Source organism: Erinaceus europaeus, chromosome 2 (assembly GCF_950295315.1).
Source record: "Erinaceus europaeus chromosome 2, mEriEur2.1, whole genome shotgun sequence".
Lineage (NCBI taxonomy): Eukaryota > Metazoa > Chordata > Mammalia > Eulipotyphla > Erinaceidae > Erinaceus > Erinaceus europaeus.
Genome location: NC_080163.1, coordinates 67,564,269 through 67,583,993, shown reverse-complemented (window position 1 = coordinate 67,583,993; position 19,725 = coordinate 67,564,269). Strand labels below are relative to the sequence as shown.

General features: G+C 39.2%; 1 protein-coding gene across 1 annotated transcript in view; it reads left to right on the top strand.

The window, feature by feature from the left end:
* Positions 1-19,725, top strand: part of KCNU1 (potassium calcium-activated channel subfamily U member 1) — a 154,153-nt gene that overhangs the window by 114,368 nt on the left and 20,060 nt on the right. Inside the window, exons 21-24 of the mRNA XM_060182759.1 lie at positions 71-295; positions 1,866-2,052; positions 8,383-8,457; positions 12,613-12,752. Coding sequence (XP_060038742.1) covers positions 71-295; positions 1,866-2,052; positions 8,383-8,457; positions 12,613-12,752 — 627 coding nt within the window. The remainder of the gene's footprint in view (positions 1-70; positions 296-1,865; positions 2,053-8,382; positions 8,458-12,612; positions 12,753-19,725) is intronic.

Genomic DNA, 19,725 nt, shown 5'->3' with positions numbered 1-19,725 from the left:
AAAGACCCTTCTCCAAGGGATTCTCATCTTGTTTCTAAAATTGACTGAACTTTGGCATGCTTATTCTTAGAAACGAACCGAAATGGCCAAACATGAGTTTCGAGACCACATTGTAGCCTGTGTCTTTGAAGATGCTCACTCACCTTTGCTGGGTCTCCAGAATTTTGTAATGCCCTTGAGAGCCAGCAACTATACCCGAGCGGAATTAAAGGACATTGTATTCCTTGGGTCTCTTGATTACCTGCAGAGAGAATGGAGATTCCTCAGGAATTTTCCCCAGATATACATTCTTTCTGTAAGTATCATGTAAGTGAAAATGAATGTTTATAATGATAATGACACTAACAGTACTAAATTAATTCATGACGCAGATTCAAGCCCCCACTACATTGAAGGGTGCTTCAGTGTCTCTCATTATTTCTCTATCTGCCTTTCTGTATCAATTTAAAAAAATGCTAAAAGGGGGCTGGGTGGTGGCACAGCTGGTTAAGCGTACATGGCGCAAAGCTCAAGGACTGGGTAAGGATCCCAATTAGAGGGGGGTAGCTTCATAAGTGCTGAAGCAGGTCTGCAGGTGTCTGTCTCTCTTCCTCTCTGTATTCCTCTCCTTTCTCTATTTCTTTCTGTCCTGACAACAGTAATACTAACAGCAATAACAATAATAATAACAACAGCAAGAATAAACAAAAAGGGAGCAAATAGCCTCCAGGAGCAGTGGATTCATAGTGTAGGCACAGAGCACCAGCTATAGCCCTGGAGGCAAAAAAAAAAAAAGCTAAAAGCTAAAAGCTCCTAATACAAATAAATAGCAACCAGACACTACTTATTTAATTGCTAGTTGTAATGACAATAATACTAACTCACCATATGTTAGTGTTAACTTTGTAACTATATAATGTCTGCTAGGTACTTGATACTTATAATAATTTTGCATATATTAACTCACTTAACCCTCAGAATAGCTCTTGTATACATATTAAAGAATGTGTAACCTTTTCAAGTTTGCACAGCCGATCAGTAGCAGAACGAGGATTTAACCCCAAATATGTAACCTCTGAGTTTAATTCAGGTGTCAGTATGTACTGTGTTTTATGTTTGTGACCATATTTCATGGTCTTCATATATATACACAGGAGTTTCTATGCATTTTTGAATTTTATAATGAATGATCTGACAACCCAAATCTGATTCAGGCTAGACCTTGTGCTTTTTCTCCTCTTTTCTGGAGAAATACCTTTTATGGAGCACAAGGTCACATGGTCAGTGAAAGCTATATAAACAGGAGGAATTTGGATTACTTGTCTGAGAAGTGGATCCAGTATACATTTGTGACATCATAGCTGTAGTTACATTTATACATTTACTCTGATGTCTCTTAGATGTGTCTCCCATTCTACGACACTGCTCTCTTTTATAAGAATACACAATAGAGTAAAATGCACAAAATAATTATATTTTTATAAAGGCCTGCTAAAAGTATGTAAGGAATAAAGGCTTTATAAAGGTTACCAAAATGCATTCTATTTTTTAAGATTTTATTTATTTATTTATTTATTAATCAGAAAAATAGGAGGAGATAGATAAATAACCAGACATCACTCTGGTACATGTTCTGCCAGTGACTGAACTCAGAACCTAATACTTTATCCACTGTGCCACCTCCCAGATCACAAGAAATATATTATATTTTCTGTAAATATATATATGTCATAAATATCATTGTACCTCCCTATTATATTAGTTCATGAAACAGAGGAGAAGAAAACTATCAGACTATTGCCTCACTCACAGAGAGCCACCATCATGAACCATGACAAAATTCTCATATCTGAAAAGTCCCTTCTCAACTTTTTTTTTCTCATTAGGGTTCTGCACTCTATTCTGGAGATCTACATGTAGTCAATGTAGAGGAATGTGCCATGTGTGTTGTCTTATCCTCCCCAAGTAATGTGTCAAGTGGTCCAGCTTTGGCAGACACAGAAAACATCATGGCCACCCTCAATGTGGGATCATTGAGGATTAGTCCTCATGCACCAACACTCTCAGAGACACGTAAGAAAAACACCCTGGAATGAAAAGTCTAGGGAGAATGAAATAGGGAAAGTTAATCAACTCCTTTATAAAGTACTATAGTTATGGGGATATAGGGAATTTTGTGTATATCCCTTATGTATAAGACCCTCCAAATTGGATAATTCTGTAACTGGATGCTTAGTCCTTTGGAGTACTGAATCAAATAAAAAACAGTATGTGTTTTTTCTAAATGAAATGCCCACCACAACATTATGTTCCCATAGTTAAAGAAAATGACAAAATAGGAAGTAATGATTGATGTTATTAATTAGTGCCTATAGTAATTAGTATATTGTTATAACTAGTCATATTTGTTCTTAAATTATTACATCTTGTATATGTTCAAGTTACTACTAGTTTTATGACTTCTAAAATGAAATGGGATTGTAGAATATTATGTCTAACTTCTTTTTTTTGCGTCCAGGGCTTTAGCTGGGGCTCATTATGAACCCACAGATCTTGGTGTTTTTTTTTTTTTTTTTTTTTGATAGGACAGAGAGAAATTGAAAGAGGAGGGGGAGATAATGTCCATTTAGCTGTTGAACACATAACAATGATTTTGATGCAAATAAGCCAGCGAGCTGGACTCATGGGGAGTTTCCACTATACCAAAGCATGCTCAAAGTAATTTCCCATTATAAAACTGCAGTTTTCCTTCTCTTGTACTTGAGAAAAGTTTTTAAGTTAGGTTACAGCAAATCATTGACTACTAGTCATTCAACTTTATATGAGAATACCACTACTGAAGAAAATTCAGTGTCTAAAACATTTTAATTCAAAATAAGTTAAACCATGATCAGTTTCTCCAGGCCCACTATGTCCCTTGGGTTCTCAGTTCTCTAGCCATGTAGCTACTGACCTCAGCTATTCCTCTTTGTATACAAGCTTGAGAACTTAGATGTCAAAGGCGTTGCAAAACTATGTGATTATGACTGTGACTAAAAATGTTCATGAGTCAAATTGGGAAGCCTCAATAATACTCTTAGACTCCTAGGTGATGTTGTTAGTAGGAAAACAAAATTCTTGAGACTAAGGAATAAATGAGTAATCTAGTCTAATCTTCCACTGAGTAAGTTATCTGACACACCCTCACTAAGTAGTCAAACCCCATGAAAATACAGACTAAGGGGATTTGAGCCACACCTCTGCTGAGTAAATCTGAAACAAGTTAAAAATCCTGCTAAAAAAAACAAAAACAAAGACGAAGAAAAAACAGGTGTGGCTATAGCATATTGGTTATGCAAAGAGACTTTCATGCCTGAGTCTCTCAAGTCCCAGGTTCAATCCCCCGCACCACCATAAGCCAGAGCTGAGCAGTGAGTGCTCTGGTAAAAGAAAATAAATAAATAAATAATAAATAAATAAAATAAAATAAAGAATCCTGCTATGTTCTGCCCATTAATATAAGCTTAGTAGTTATGTTCACTTGTATTTATTGACACAAGGTTTGCATGTGGGGTGTTTGTGAATGAGTATGGCGTGTTAGTGTGGTCATGGGTGAGTGTATATACGAATATGTGAGGGATGAGTGTGTATATGCATTATGCTTTCAACTATTATAGAGTGGATGGAAAGAGATATTAGCTTTTACAGGCCCTAAAATACACAAGAACCCCCCCCCCCCCGCTTCCCCAAATGTTAAAAGGATAAACTCAAGTGGGCCTGAAGGTGGCTCAACCAGTAGAATTCACAGATTATAGTATAGGCTGCAGGGGAAAAGCTTCATCAGCACTGAAGTGGCATCTCTCCTTCTCTCTCCATTATATATCCCCCCTTTTTGCTAATTACTGTTTTTCATTAATACGAGTATATATTAACACCGTTCCCACCACAAAAGGTCAATGTCCCTGTCCCCAACCCCCTATAGTGGAGCTGAAAATCTATTCCCCCTTCCACAGTTTTTAACTATAGTGCAATAATCCAAACTCAGTCAAATTCTGCTTTGTTGGACAGGTGGTGGCACAACTGGTTGAGCACATGTATCACCATATACAAGGACACAGGTTCAAGCCCTGGTCCCCAACTGCAAGGGGGAAGCTTCAGAAGTGATGAAGCTGGGCTTCAGGTGTTTCTCTGTCTCTCTCCTTCTCTATCACCCCCTTACCTCTCAGTCTCTGGCTATCTCTATCCAATAAATAAAGATAATAAAAATATTCTGCTTTGTGTTTCCCTTTCTGTTCTTTCTCAACTTCTTTCTTACCTACTCTTCATGCTCTGTCCAGAAAAATTTTTAAAGAATTCTGAGAGTGGTGGAGCTGTGCAAACACTGAGCCCTAACAATAATCTTGGTGGCAACAAAACAAAATAGAAAAATTGGCACTGTCAATTGTATCCAGATAGAGAAATTTTGTCTTAACATTTCTGGTGAGCTTTTTGTGGGATTGATGGGCTTATCTATATCTATATCTTTATCTTATCTTATCTTATCTCATCTTATCTATATCTTTATAGTGATAAGAGTCTGCCTAAGAGTATCAAAGCTAGTCCATACAGAGAGTCACCAAAGAGCACTGAGATGGAGTCAGCTGAATGAAGAGTCTCCAAAGATCAGTCTGAGTGCAGGGCCCCCTGGACACCTTCATAGAAAAATTAGGTTTTTCAATGATACTCTAATTACTACCTTGTCACATCATGAGAACAGGTTGGCAAACCTAGGTACTGAACTAAATAATCTATGGCATAATCTAAACATACAACGGTAATTAAGTCTGACAACTTAATATGCTACTAAAATTTAAATGTACAGTAGTAATCTACAATTAAGCAATCTTTTGTAATGGCACCCTGCCAGCCTGGAAGATTTCAGGTATAATACTGTGTACTATTAGGTAGCAAAAATATTGACATTAGTTAAATGTATCCAGGCTATGATCTGACAGATATTCAAATTAGCCATTGCTCCAGAAGTAAAGAGAGCTACAGCAGAAACTCAGTGTTTTTCAAGTGGTGTCAGAAGCAGATATTAAATAATCATGTCAGTCAATATGTATTATTCTGTGGCCAATAGGAACATTTGACTTTGAAAGTTAGGCTTTTACAAGTGCTTAGTAAAGGGGTTTGTAGTCAAGCAATGGTATCCAAAGGACTAGTTCCCCTTCAAGGGAAAATAATATTAATATTTTATTATGTCAGCCAAATCATGTGTACTTTAAAAGGGCCACAGAGCAACTGCACTAGAAAAGGCATGGGCTGTGAGCCTAGTGATGACTGGATATTAAATCCCATTTATCATTTACAAGTTATATAATATTGGATGAGGTATGTGAACCCTTAGGTAGTTTCCTCATCTTCAAAGACGATCCATTTGATGAGCAGATACACTGTGATCCTTGTATAATCCGTATGTCCTACAATTTCTATCAATCACAGAAGCTGAAGGAGACTTTTAATTTTTATTATTTATTTTATTTTATTTAAGATAGAGATAAAGAGAAATTGAGAGGGAAGGGGAGATAGAGAAAGATAAAAAGACACTGCCCAAGGTAAAATAAGAAATAAAATTATATGTTAAACAAACAAACAGACAAACACTTGCAAAACTACTTTACCACTCAAAGCTTCCCCCCTCACAGGTAGGGGCCAGGACTTGAGCCTAGGTCCTTGTGCACTATAACATATGTGCTCTACTTGGTTCACTACCACCTATCCCCAATAATTTTTCTTTTATTTTTTGCTACTAATGTTATTTTTGGGGACCAGTTCCGATATGAATCTCTCATCCTCTGTTTCTTGTGGATATTTTATTTGTTTTTTTTTTTCTTTCTTTTTGACAGAGACAGAGAGAAAAATGAGACACGAGGGAGAGAGGGAAAGAGAGACACCTATAAGACTGTTCTACCATTCATGAAGCTCTTTTCCCTCCCCTGAAAGGTGGGCACCAGGGGCTTGATACCTGGTTTTGGACATTTGCAACATGTGCACTCTACTGGGTAACCCACCACCCAACTTTAGATCTTTTATAAATACTAACAGATAATATCAATTCTATGCTTAAGCCTTACAATGGCAACCTATCATGATTTTAGAAACATCATAGGGATCTCTAAGTCTTGTTGGGAGTCTGAATTTTCTCCTACTCTAATATTGTTTATACTGTGTCTTATATATATCTGGTTCCTTACCCTATTCTAGCTGCCTGGACAATATTTTTCTCGTTCTTCAGACTCCATTTAAGTAATAAAGATACCTTTCCTCAAGCTTTATATTATAAACGTATTCCTTTTTTTTTTTTTTTTTTTTTTTTGCCAGAGCACTGCTCAGCTCTGGTTTATGGTGCTGTGGGGGACTGAATCTGGGACTTTGGAGCCTCAGACATGAGAGTGTGCTATCTACCCCTGCCTTTAGCCATTTTCCCACATAAATCACTAGCCACTAGAGGTTTGGTTTTCTCCAGAGTACTCATTCTTGTCTGAAAATATTTTGTATTTGTATACATATATGGCTTGCATCTGGGGCAGAGACAACTCACAGTCTTTGCATGGAACAAATACTGTTTAAATGATTGTAGAAGAAAAGAGAAAAAAGAAAGAAGAATTAGATAAAGAAGAAAATTTAAAGAAAACAGATAATGTGCCTCACTCAATTCTAAGAAAGTGGGATCTGAACTTCTTTCTCAAGTCTTTTATTATTGTTAAAGCCCCAGAAACTTAAAAAAAAAGTTGTTGGGCTGGGCAGTGACATACCCAGTTAAGAGCACATATCACCATATGTGAGGTTCTAAGTTTGAGTCCCTGCTCCCTACCTGCAGATTGGGTACTTCCCAAGCAATGAAGCATATTTGCAGGTATCTATCTTTCTCTCCCTCTCCCTTCCTGACCTAGCTAAAAAATATATAGAAAGGGGGAATAAAGAAGGAGAAAGAGAAGAAGTAAGAAGAAGAAAGAGAAGGAGGAGAAGGGGAAGAGAAATAAGAAGAAAAAGAAGAGGAGGAGGAGGAAGAAGAAGAAGAAGAAGAAGAAGAAGAAGAAGAAGAAGAAGGAGAAGGAGAAGGAGAAGGAGAAGGAGAAGGAGAGGAGGAGGAGGAGGAAGAGGAAGAGCAGGAGGAAGAGAAGAAGGATTAGGAGAAGAGGAAAAAGAAGAAGAAGGAGAAGGAGAAGGAGAAGGAGAAGGAGAAGGAGAAGGACTGGAAGAAGAAGAAGGAGAAGAAGGTGAAGGAGAAGGAGAAGGAGACGAAGAAGAAGAAGAAGAAGAAGAAGAAGAAGAAGAAGAAGAAGAAGAAGAAGAAGAAGAAGAAGAAGAAGAAGAAGAAGAAGAAGAAAAAGAAGAAGAAGAAGAAGAAGATGATGATGATGATGATGGAACAGGAGGAGAAGGAGGAGGAGAAGAAGGAGAAGAAGAAGGAGCAGGAGGAGAAGGAGAAGGAGAAGGAGGAGGAGGAGAAGAAGGAGAAGAAGAAGGAGCAGGAGGAGAAGGAGAAGGAGAAGAAGAAGAAGGAGGAGGAGAAGAAGGAGAAGAGGAAGAAGAAGAAGAAAAAAGGAAGAGGAGGAGGAGGAAAAAAAAGAAGTAGTATGGTAGTGGTGGTAGTAGTAGTAGCAGCAGTAGTAGTGGCCCCTGGGAGTAGTGTACTTGTAGTGTTGGCACCAAGCTCCAGTGATAACCCTGGTGGGGAAAAAAACTGTTAGTTACTTGATTGCATTACAAATAAGGTTTACCAATAAATTAAAGATATTAGGATAGTAGCTTTATAGCCATGGATCGTGAATATAAATCTTCCTTTAAGTAATCATGTGAACAAGATTAACCCCCTGGGTTTAGAGATTTTCTTTCTTCCCTGCCCCTGCCTCTCTTGTGTGTGTGTGTGTGTGTGTGTGTGTGTGTGTAGCTGTGGGCCTTGTACATGCTTTATGTTAGCACTCTAACATCTATCCATTCAGATAGAGACAGAGAGAAACAAAAAGAGAGACACCATCAACCTGGAACTGCCCCCACTGGTGTCACATTCTCACGTGATGCCAGGACTCAAACATGAGTCATGCTGTAGGAAGATAGGTACCTGACCCAGTGATCTATGTCTTCAGTCCTGAAACATAAATTGTTAATCCAAACCCAGCTATTTTTCACCACTGCTCTGTAGCATGAATGAATCTTGGTGGTCCTGAAAGAAAAATTCAGTTTGACCCTATAATAATAAGTTGTGATTCAAATATATACTCTTTCCAATCACAGAATTTGGGGAATGGTTATAAAAGTCACTTTACTAACAATACAAAATTTCAAGCTACATGCTGTGCTTGTATATCTTTGTCAAGTTTCACAAGCAGTTTTATTTGTGTTCATTGATCTCCCCTTTTCTGTTGTATGTGCCTACAGATGGACTTTCAGTTTCCTCAAGTACACGCGCAGATAAGCAAAGAGACCGAAGAATCCCCATCCTCACTGAACTGAGTAAGTTGCAATTCAAGAACAAAATTTAAAGAAGGAATCTATAGAACACAATTGATGCTACATTATTCATTAGAATTTACTGTCAAAGGGCTGAGGAATCAGAATGGAAGAATCTTTGTAGATCTTTACATCCATCTGGGTTTCTCTTAGCTGGAGGCATTATCAAACAGAGTCTCTTATGTCAGATGTTAGAGTGCAGGGATAACATTTGCCTTCTTTATTCTTCATGTCACCAGGGGAGGGAGATCTGCACCTGACTAACTCTGATCTAGAGGGAATATCTCTGGAGAGAAGCTGTGACTGTGGAGTTCTAGAAAGACTCTCCTTAAACAGGTTTATCTGCCTGGTCCCAGAACTTTTGGCCAGGCACTGTTTTTCCTGTTGCCATGCCAAAGTCAGGCAAGTGAGGAGCCTATGGTGTAAGTGAAGGAGGTGCTCACTATTGGAGCCCTTCAATCTTGTGTTCCAGGTGTCTTCCCTTAATCCTGGCTTTGACGGCTGCTTTTCTAAAATGGAAATTCCCAAAGCAGAAAAAACAGAGAGCCGTTCTTGTCCATCAACAGCTTATGGAAAGTGCACATGTATGAAAGTGTTCTGGACATGAGCTATAAGAGAGAAAGGATGTTATAGAGAGTGCCTGTGTACATCTGACAGTGTGTATGGTAAGGACTAAGGAACCCTAGCATTTACTACTGACAACAGTGAATGAGAAACTGAAGGGAAAGAAACCTGACAGGGCACCAGTGTCTTTAACACAGATGAAAATGGATCAAACAGGATTTTTGAGCTGGCCTCCAGAAAATGGTATGATGTACTTTCATAGGATAGAAACAATTCTTTATAAAAATTTGTGACTTATGATGAGAGAAATAACATAATGATTATACATGAGAATTTTCATGTCTGAGGCTCTGAAGTCCCAGGATTAATCCCCTACCCTACACTACCATAAGCCAGAGATGAACAGTACTCTGATAAAAAAAAAAAAAATCCCCACTAGGGAAAGAGAGAGATAGGCTGGGGGTATGGTTTGACCTGTCAATGGCCATGTTCAGCAGGGAAGCAATTACAGAAGCCAGACCTTCAACCTTCTGCATCCCACAATGACCTTGGGTCCATACTCCCAGAGGGTTAAAGTATAGGAAAGCTATCAGGGGAGGGGATGGGATACAGAGTTCTGGTGGTGGGAATTGTGTGGAACTGTACCCCTCTTATCCTATGGTTTTGTCAATGTTTCCTTTTTATAAATAAATTTTAAAAAAGAAGATTGAAACTGAGTGAGATTTGCGTGAAACTTAATAAAAAAAAAATCTCTTAGCCTTACAAATGAAGTCAAGGGTCTTACAGAGAAATCAGCGGGTAACACTACTATGTTATCTGGCAATGACAGTATATCAGGCAGTAATCAGCCTGATCATACGGGACCCTAAATATGAGACTTTTCAAATTCAGCTTTCAAGAGCACAGAACTCTTGATCCTGACCTGTTCCTAGCAACCTATGTGTAATCACCTTGAAATTATAGTAGTATACATATCACTTCAATTAGTCTATCTTATAGAGATTTTATATTATGTATATTTATATAGTATATTATAACAATTTAATATGTATATTGCTAATGTTATTTTACATAGCCTATATATGTATATGTATGTAGTTTAGATTTCTTATTATCTTTATCTGACAGAGATAGCCAGAAATTGAGAGGAAGGGGAAAACAGGGAGGGAGAGAGACAGAGAAATGTCTGCAGCATTGCTTCACCACTTGCACAGCTTTCCTCCTGCAGGTGGGGATTCGATTGTAACATGTGTGCTCAACCAGGTATGCAACCGCCTGGACCCTTTACATAGAATATTATTTAACTATATAACTTATTATGATATATATATATATATTAATTTTGAACTATTTATAAGTCAGAAATGTATATATATAATATTATATTTTTAGACGATTATAATGTGAACTGGAGTGGTTGGAAGGATAATAAGCTGCTTCTTACTGGCATGGAAGTATACCTGGTTAACCCTCCAGAGCTTGTATCTGGGTTCAATTAAAGAATTCCAGCAGCAAGCTGCCGATGTCAAGTAAACCTGACAAATAATCTACCATCTCATTCAGATTTATTTTTTCCTTTGGTCAGTTGGAAATGGCCACAATGACATGGATGCTATAGGTCTAACTGTTAGCACTTTGGTGTAGAATGTACAGCAACCTGGGAAGAATAAATAGGAAAGGCAAGAAAGCCAGCTTAGGATGACACAGTAGGTTTTGAACAAGAGCCCCTGGGATATGAGTGTGTCTTCAGGGTGAGTCATGGAATGAAAGAATGTGTGCATTAGAAAAGAGAACTGATGATAGCCCTGTCTTGCTCATCTTTGATTTAAAAAAAAATGTAATTCTTATAAGAAAATGACTCACTAATACTACTAGTATATCACTTCCTTCAAATTTAATAAGTAACAGTTAAAACAATTAGGTATTGAATTAATCTTAATTTGGAATGTATTCTGAGTCATATGTCTCGTAGATGTGTGTAGATCTGTAAGATGGCTACACAGCTATGAATAGTTTTATACTTTGTACACTTTGCAAGCTAACAAGTTTCAGTGTAAGTTTCCTTGATGTTAAGAGAATACGTATGACCACTGTTTTAGCCTATTACTCACAACAATAGAATAAGCCATGATGCTGTCATTTTTGTCCAGTTTCCCAAGCTCTTGTTCCCAAAGGGGTTACATAAACAGGGACAAATTAGATTTGCAGCCACCATGAATAACTTTATAGGAAAGGAATCCTGAACTCAGGGAGCTAAGGTATTTTATTTTATTTTAAAGAATATTTTAAGATTTTGTTTATTTATTAATGAGAAAGATAGGAGGAGAGAGAGAGAAAGAACCAGATATCACTCTGGTACATGTGCTGCCAGGGATTGAACTCAGGACCTCAAGCTTAAAAGTTTAGTGCCTTAGCCACTGCGCCACCCCCTGGAGCACACTAGGATATTTCATAATGAATGGGTAGAATGCCTTTTCTGTATTCTATTGGAGGATCATTGTCATCAACATACTATTCTCTACACAATCATTTCTGAAACACTAGTCTTGAAACAAAGGCATTCAAATGCCTTTGCTCCTTTTCTCAACTAATTTAATTAGCTCAGAAACTGAATTGCAGTATCAAACCAGTATAGATACAATTGTGGATGATTTGGTCACCATTACACTGATCTCAATCAGAGTGAATCTCTAAGTCTATTTAATTCTTGCATCAGGAGCTTCAGCAGCACCTAAAGTTTATTGGGCATATACAATCTCAGACACCAACCTAGACCCAATAAATCAAAATCTGTAGTGTAACAAGTTTTCCAGGTGATGCATTGGGCTGTCAGAAAAGTTATGACACATTTTTCTACTAAAAAATGTGTCTTTTCTGACAAACCAACATATATGTCATTAAGTATTAAAAAGGGCACTGCTTTTATCATTTTTATCCCAGCTAATGTGAGGAACCCAAGTGAATACTAAATGATTTATGACTTAGTATTATAAAAAAGACCCTCATGGGCCAGGTGGTGGCACACCTGGTTAAGTGCACACATTACAGTGTGCAAGGACCTAGGTTCAAGTCCCCGGTTCCCACCTGCAGGAGGAAAGCTTCACAAGTGGTGAAGCAGGGCTGCAGGTGTCTCTCTGTCTTTCTCTATCTCCTCCTCCCCTCTCAATTTCCCTCTGCTTCTATTTAATAATAAGTAATAAAAAAGACAATAAGGTGATTGGCTATACATTTATCTTTATTACTAATATCCTAGTGCAGTAATTGAAATTATTTCCTTTTATTTCCAAAATGCTTATAGTTTGAAAGATGTGTAAGTGTGATAATAAAGATACTTTCCTAGAGATTCAAGCCTGAGATTCCAAGATGTCTTCTAGATGAAGTGGGTGCTCAAAATGGAGACATGTCTTTAAGGGATGAAAATACTTGAAAAGAAAACTGAAAATAGTGGCATAGGGGCAAACCTAACAATGATCATGAATAATAGGCAAGAATTCCTTTGACCAAGTGGTTACCACTTGGCCTGTCTTATATGATGGACAGTATATACTTAAACTTGTCTGCCTGCCTTTGCTTTCTGTCTCCCTTTCCTTGTAGAAAACCCGTCCAACATTCACTTTATTGAGCAACTTAGTGGCATGGAAGGACACCTAGCCGGGATGAATCTGCATCTGAGCACTTCCTTTGCCACAGGCACTGTCTTCTCTGACACCTTCTTGGATTCCCTCCTGGCCACAGTAAGTATAGTGAAGTGGAGGAGGTGCCAAGATAAGCAAGTCCCTTGCAGAGGGGAAGAGTATGTAGATTAGCATTTAGGCTCTATAGTAGAAATGTGAGGTTCCTGCTGTCCTAGGGTTATAGAAGCCAGACCTTCCACCTTCTGTAACCCACAACAACCTTGGGTTCATACTCCCAGAGGGTTAGAGAATGGGAAAGCTATCAGGGGAGGGGGATGGGTTATGGAGATCGGGTGGTGGGAATTGTGTGGAGTTGTACCCCTCCTATCCTATGGTTTTGTTAATGTCTCCTTTCTTAAATAAATAAATAATAAAGACTAGGAAAGCTATCAGGGGAGGGGATGGGATATGGAGCTCTGGTGGTGGGAATTGCGTGGAGTTGTACCCCTCTTATCCTATGGTTTTTGTCAGTGCTTCCTTTTTACAAATAGAATTTTTTAAAAGTCTAAAAAAAAAAGATTAGCATTTAGGCAAATGGGGAACATGTCTCCCTGCCGGGCTGGTTTCGCGGGCGGGAGAGAGAAACGACCAGGGACTCATGGCTGAGCTGGGAAGCAGTATCTCTTTAATGATGAGCGGGGATGTGGTTCAACAATATAATCTCTTCTAATCACAACACAATTCTATCCTGCATCTCTCCTGAGGCAGAAGAGTCAGGGACAAGGAAGTACGTAGGATAGGGGGCAGGGAGAAGGAAAAATTGCGAACCAGTGAGGATTAAATCAATGTCCCAGAGGCAGGGGGGTTTTCAGTCAACAGTGTCTATGTAAACAGAATACATCATAAGTAATACAAGCGAACCTAATGTGATGATCAAAACAGAAGGTCTTATAAGTAGGATTTAGAAGCATCTCCCAATTCAACATCTCCCAATTCAAATTCTCTTGGATTTTCTACCCAAATCTTTGTTTTATACAAAATTTCACATTTTCTTTCAACTACTTGGCAAGGGGAGATTTGCACACTTTCAAATTAGAAATTCTAAGATCCTTAGAGTTGGAACACTTGACACAAGGATCAATAAGCAGATAAGTGGCAAAGTGCAGCCTTCCTGCTTTAAGCACATTTGGGTAGACCAGAACCTGTAGGGTCAGAGCTTAGGAGATATGACTCTCTTTTCGTTCCACAATATTCTCCAGACAGTTCTTTTTTTGGGGGGGGAGGGTCAGCTATTAAAGGACTTGGAGTTTAAAGACAGAACTTTGGCATTTCATGGTGTGAGTTCTGTTCAGAGTGAAGTTCTGTAGTCATCCATGTTGCCCCTGTCAGGGTATATTATTTGCTATATTGTTACTGTCAACATCTCTTTAGCTACTACACAGATCCTTTGCATCTACTATAGAATTTCTATAAATGGAATCTATTCATTGAACATTGAACCTGCTCTAAGGAATAGCAGTGATGAAACAAAAGTATCTGCCCCTATGGAGCTCATGTGGTTAAAAATAGACATAGACATGACATCTAAGGAGCAAGCCAAGTAGTTGTATAAGACACATGGGTTAACGCAACAGTGTCGTGCTGCAACACAGAGGAGAGAGAGAGGAGATCCGGAGCGGAGAGGGAACACAATTCTTTATTTGCGAGGGCACCTCAGAGTTGGGTGAGAACGCAGTGGTTTGGGCCACGTGGAGATAGCCAAAATGGCCGCCTCATGCAGCAACCTTCCCTGTGTCTAATCACAGAAGTGAAAAGAGGACAAGAGAGAGAGGGGCAGAATAAGAAGGGCTTTATAGGGCAAAAACCAGGAGTGATGAGCCAGGACAGGATTGGTTGGGAAGGGCACTTTGAGAATATCATATTAACTCTCGCAGGAACTGGCATTAGCCTGAGGGGACAACATGGCGGAACAGGCGCTCCGAGAATGTCCCAACTCTCACGGGAACTGCACTAGCCTGAGGGAACATCAGCACAGCACAACATGAGATGGGAGATGTCATGTTTGATGTGTTTCAGTTCTGAATAACCTGTTCAGGAAAGGGGATGCTAATAAGGTAGCCCAAGAGACAAGTTATGTAGCAAAGGGGAGTATACACCATGCCATTTAAATCTTTGAGGAAGAACCATCCTAGGCTAAAAGAAGAGGGACAAAGGCAGTGAGGTGGAAGTACATGCTCAAATGTTCAAGGAATTTGAATTTGATTCAAACTCATAAAATGTCCGTGTAGCCATTTGTGAACTGTACATGGAAACTCATCTAGAGGAAATTCTAGTTCACTGCCTCACAGGTTCCTCCCACCTTGATTTCTCAAGATAATGGCTGCAAAATGACTGAATGCCAACATGCAGACATGTTAATGTACAAGGCCCTCAGCACATTTTGATGAATGTGCTGCATTTTGGAATTTCACATGGAAGATGAGTCATCCCCAAGTTGTATAAATGAGGTTTGTACATTGGAGCATGGTTAGGGTACATGGCCCAAAGACCACTTGGTTACCCTGGGTACTGCCTCCTTAAATCATGGTTTTGGGTGTATTTGGGGGATCTTAAACTCCAGATAGTGCTATTTTAACATAGACCAATTAAACAATGAAATTCTGTCAGGGTTAAGTAAAACTGTCAGGAAGAGACATAAGCTGAAAAGCTGTTAAGTTGGGTTACTTTCTTGGGGAGGTGTCTCTGTCAGAAAAAGGATTTTAAACACTGTCAATTAACTTGCCTATAATTAATGACTGAAGTGTTTGGCAGGTAATGACTTTTGATGAGCTGGACCTGTCTAGAGGGTACATACTTTATGGGGTTTAAGTCTGAGTTATCTTCAGAGATCCCTAAGTGGCAGGTAGCTTTGTGCCTTAAGTTAAAGTCAAACCTTAATTAAACTCCAGTGTTCTTCACACATAAGAACAAAGTCACATATCCCATTTAAAATTGGTGGGGAGAGCAAAGCATACAGAGGAGCCATTAAGAATTCAGACATAAAAACAAAGGAACACTAGTTCCTTCTATAAATTGTTCCCTTCTTACTGACAACTCTTTTGTGGAGTGGTGGAGAGGAGCTTTCTTCTTCCATTTTTCTAATAATATTTGTAATATGATTTTAATTTAATTTTTTTTGCCTCCAGGTTATCACTGAGGTTTAGTGCCAACATTACAAATACACTGCTCCTGGACGCCATTTTTTTCCATTTTATTGAATAGGACAGGGAGAAATTGAGAAGTGAGGAGGAAATAGACAGGGAGTGAGAGAGAGACACCTGAAGACTTGCTTTGCAGCTACTGAAGTGAGCCCTCTGAAAGTGGGGAGCAGCCTGGAGGCTCAAACCCAGATCCTTGCACTTTGTACTCTGTGTGCTTAACAAAGTGTTCCAACGTGCTGTTCCCTGTAATATGATTTTATAAATGAAAATCAAAATTATCAAAACAACAACAGTTAAAGAATGCATAACTTAGGCAGCATATGGAAGATAGCCTTGGTGATATGCATTACTTTGGACACTTCTCTCATCCCTCAACTTGTGACTTTGAAGCCTCCTAGAGGATTGCTGCTTCCTCCTTGGATGCTTTCAGATATTATATCAATGGACTTCTCAGTAGAAAGGAATGGTCTAAACTTGCTGGAGAAAGCAATAAGCTAAATGAAAGCTCAGTTTTTGCTGAGGTCTTACTATAAATTCTGTGGGAAAGCCACACACCACATCATGGCTGAGCACAAAGGGTAATCGTAGAATATCCCTAACCACAATGGAAATTTAACTAGCCCTTCAGGGCTCCTAGAAAGTAGTAGTTAATTTAGGGCTGGTCATCTGTTCATCCAAATATGAGGAAAGCATAGTAGTAGTACCTCAGGGTAAAAGTCATCCTTTGTTTTAAGGTGAATTCCTGCCATATATTTTAAAAAGAAAGTGTCAAGAATCAAAACTGAGTCTCCACTTTCACTCTCTCTGCATTTCTGAGAAGCTTTTGATCTCTACTGGTCTTTTGAACTGACACAGATTACATAGAAATGAGAGTAACATCTTGCAAGGAAAATTTTAGAATCACATGATGGTCTTCGACTATGTTCTCCACACAGATCTGGACATTAGTTTCTTGAGCAGAGTTAGAGGAAAACAAAGATCTCTATCTCCCCTTAAGGAAAGGCTGGCAGTGACAGGCCATGGCCAGCATCCTGTCAGTGTATTAATCATGATGGACACCACTGGTAGTAATAATTGTCTCCCTCCACACGATACTGAAAGCAATTTTCAATAAAAGCCTTGAAACAACTTCTTCCAATACGTTTGGTTATCAAAATAATATTTAGGGACATTATGTGGGACACACATAATAGCTATGTAAAAAGATGCATGGCTGAGGCTTCAAAATCCTAGGTTCAATCTCCAGCACTGCCAGAAGCCATAGCTCAGTAGTACTCTGGTGCCTCTGTCTCTCTCTCTCTCTTTCTCTCTCTCTTTCTGTGTGTGTGTGTGTGTGTGTGTGTGTATCTTTCACTCTGTATCTCTCTTATTAAACAGATAAAATATATTTTTAAAAGAACATAATCTATAAAAATTATATTTAACAGTTCTAGGAAGATATCTCAACCTACTAGAGCATCAAGTTGTTTGTCTGAAGACAGGTTCAACTACTTCAGCACTACGTTAGGCCAAGCTAAGTAGTGTGCTCTGGTCCAGTTTCTGTCTCTTCACCAACACATGTCATTCTCAATAAGTAAGCAAATCTTTAAAAATATAATATCAGGGAAGCCTGCAGTGGGTTAAGCACACATGGCACTAAGACAAGGACCAGCATAACCCCAGTTAGAGCCCCCGGCTCCCCACTTGCAGGGAGGTCCCTTCATATGCAATGAAGCAGGTCTGTAGGTGTCTGTTTTTTTTCCCCCCTCTTGATTTCACTCTGTCCTATCCTACAACTACAACAGCAATTACAACAATAATTATAATAGTAACAATAGGGCAACAAAATGAGAAAAATGGCCTCCAGGAACAGTGGATTCGTAGTGCAGGCACTAAGCCCCAGCAATAACCCTTAAGGAATATATATATATATATATATATATATTATTCAGAAAAACATATATTTTAAAAGATAATGTTAATCATAGCAATTCTTGTCATTGACTTTGTTCCAAGGTCTTTTATAAGCTTATTATCATGTATCCTATAAGAAAACTATTATAAACCTCATATTTATATATTTCAAATCAGAGGCTTAGAGGAGTTTTTTCTTTTTTTTTGTTATCTTTATTTTTTATTTACTGGATAGAGATAGCCAGAAATCGAGACGGAAGAGGGTGATAAAGAATGAGAGACTGAGAGAGACCTGCAACACTGCTTCACCTCTTGCAAAGCATTCCTCCTACAGGTGGGGACTGGGGTCTCATGCACTATAACATGTGTGCTCAACTAGGTGTGCCACCACCCGGCCCCCTTGTTTTTGTTTTTGTAAGTGTTAACAGCCACATCACTTACAGATGATAAGTTGATTTTCAGACCCAAGCTTACCATTTCAGAATGAGACCATCAGACCTTACTACCACAACCCATTCATTTCTTTCCCAGAAATTTGGTCCTGTGATGACAAGTACTTTTAAAATACACTGAATTTTTTTTTATTTAAGAAAGGAAAAATTAACAAAACCATAGAATGAGAGGGGTACAATTCTGCATAATTCCCATAACCCGATTTCCACATCCTACGCCCTCCCCTGATAGCCTTCCCATTCTCTGTCTCTCTGGGAGTATGGATCCAGGGTCGTCATGGGTTGCAGAGGGTGGAAGGTCTGGCTTCTGTAATTGCTTCTCCGCTGAACATGGGCGTTGACTGATCGGACCATACTCCCAGTCTGCCTCTCTCTTTCCCTAGTAGGGTGGTGTTCTGAGGAAGTGGCGCTCCAGTACACATTGATGGGGTCATCTGTCCAGGGAAGTCTGGTCAGCATCCGGAACCTGGTGGCTGAAAAGACAGTTAACATACAAAGCCAAACAAATTATTGAACAATCATGGACCTAAAGACTGGAATAGTGCAGATGAAGTGTTGGGGGTATTCCCTGCATGCTTTTGTGTACTTCTGCTTTCAGGTATATATTTTTCCCCTAGTTTATGGGCACGGGTGAACCTATGCTCTATATCAGGGGACCTGGACTATATCTAGGTTTGGGGACTTTATTGGGGAGTGTAACTGCTGGAATGCAATTAGAGAATACTGTGAAAGGAAAGGTCTCACCCGAGTGATGAAGCTGAAGGGTTGTCATTCCACACCTGAAGTCTCTGGTCACAGTCTGAAGTGCAGCATGCTGGGGTGGCACTTGTTGTGTTGATTAGGTTGCGGTCCACGGATACAATTGAGAGCAGCTTGCAGAAAAGTGGGCCCCACCCTAAGGTTCCAGGACTGGGGGAAATATAGGCTCTATAGTGGAAATGTGAGGTTCCTGTTGTCTTAGGGTTCAAGAAGACAATGGATAGTTATTGTTATCATCACATTATTTGGTGATAGGGTTAGCTTTGGAAAGTCCCTTTGATAGGGTTTGGGGTATAGTACCCAGCATCTTGTATATAGCTGTGCTGTCTGTTGGTTGCTTCTGTTCTCCCTGGTCTAGGCTTTGGGGAGAGAACGTATCAAAGATAGCCTATGTATTAAAAAGACTCAGTCTGTGTTTTAAGAAGTTCTAGACATATCATCAGTTTTTCGCCTCTCATATTAATTAAATAGTGGTTTATATAATGTTTACACTTTAATAGGATTGTACATAAACACCACTCCTATCACCAAAAGACTATGTCCCATCCCCACCACCCACCCCTGCCCCCACCACCCTCTACCGTGCCAGGAAGCCCAATGGCCACCCTCCCCTTCACCACAGTGTTTTTACATTGATGCCCTGCTCTCGATTTAATCAGATCCTGCTTTAGTTTCCCTTTCTGTTATTCTTTCTCAACTTCTGTTGATGAGTGCGGACATCCCATACTCATCTTTATCTTTCTGACTTAGCTGACTTAACATAATTCCTTCTAGCTCTGTCCAAGATGG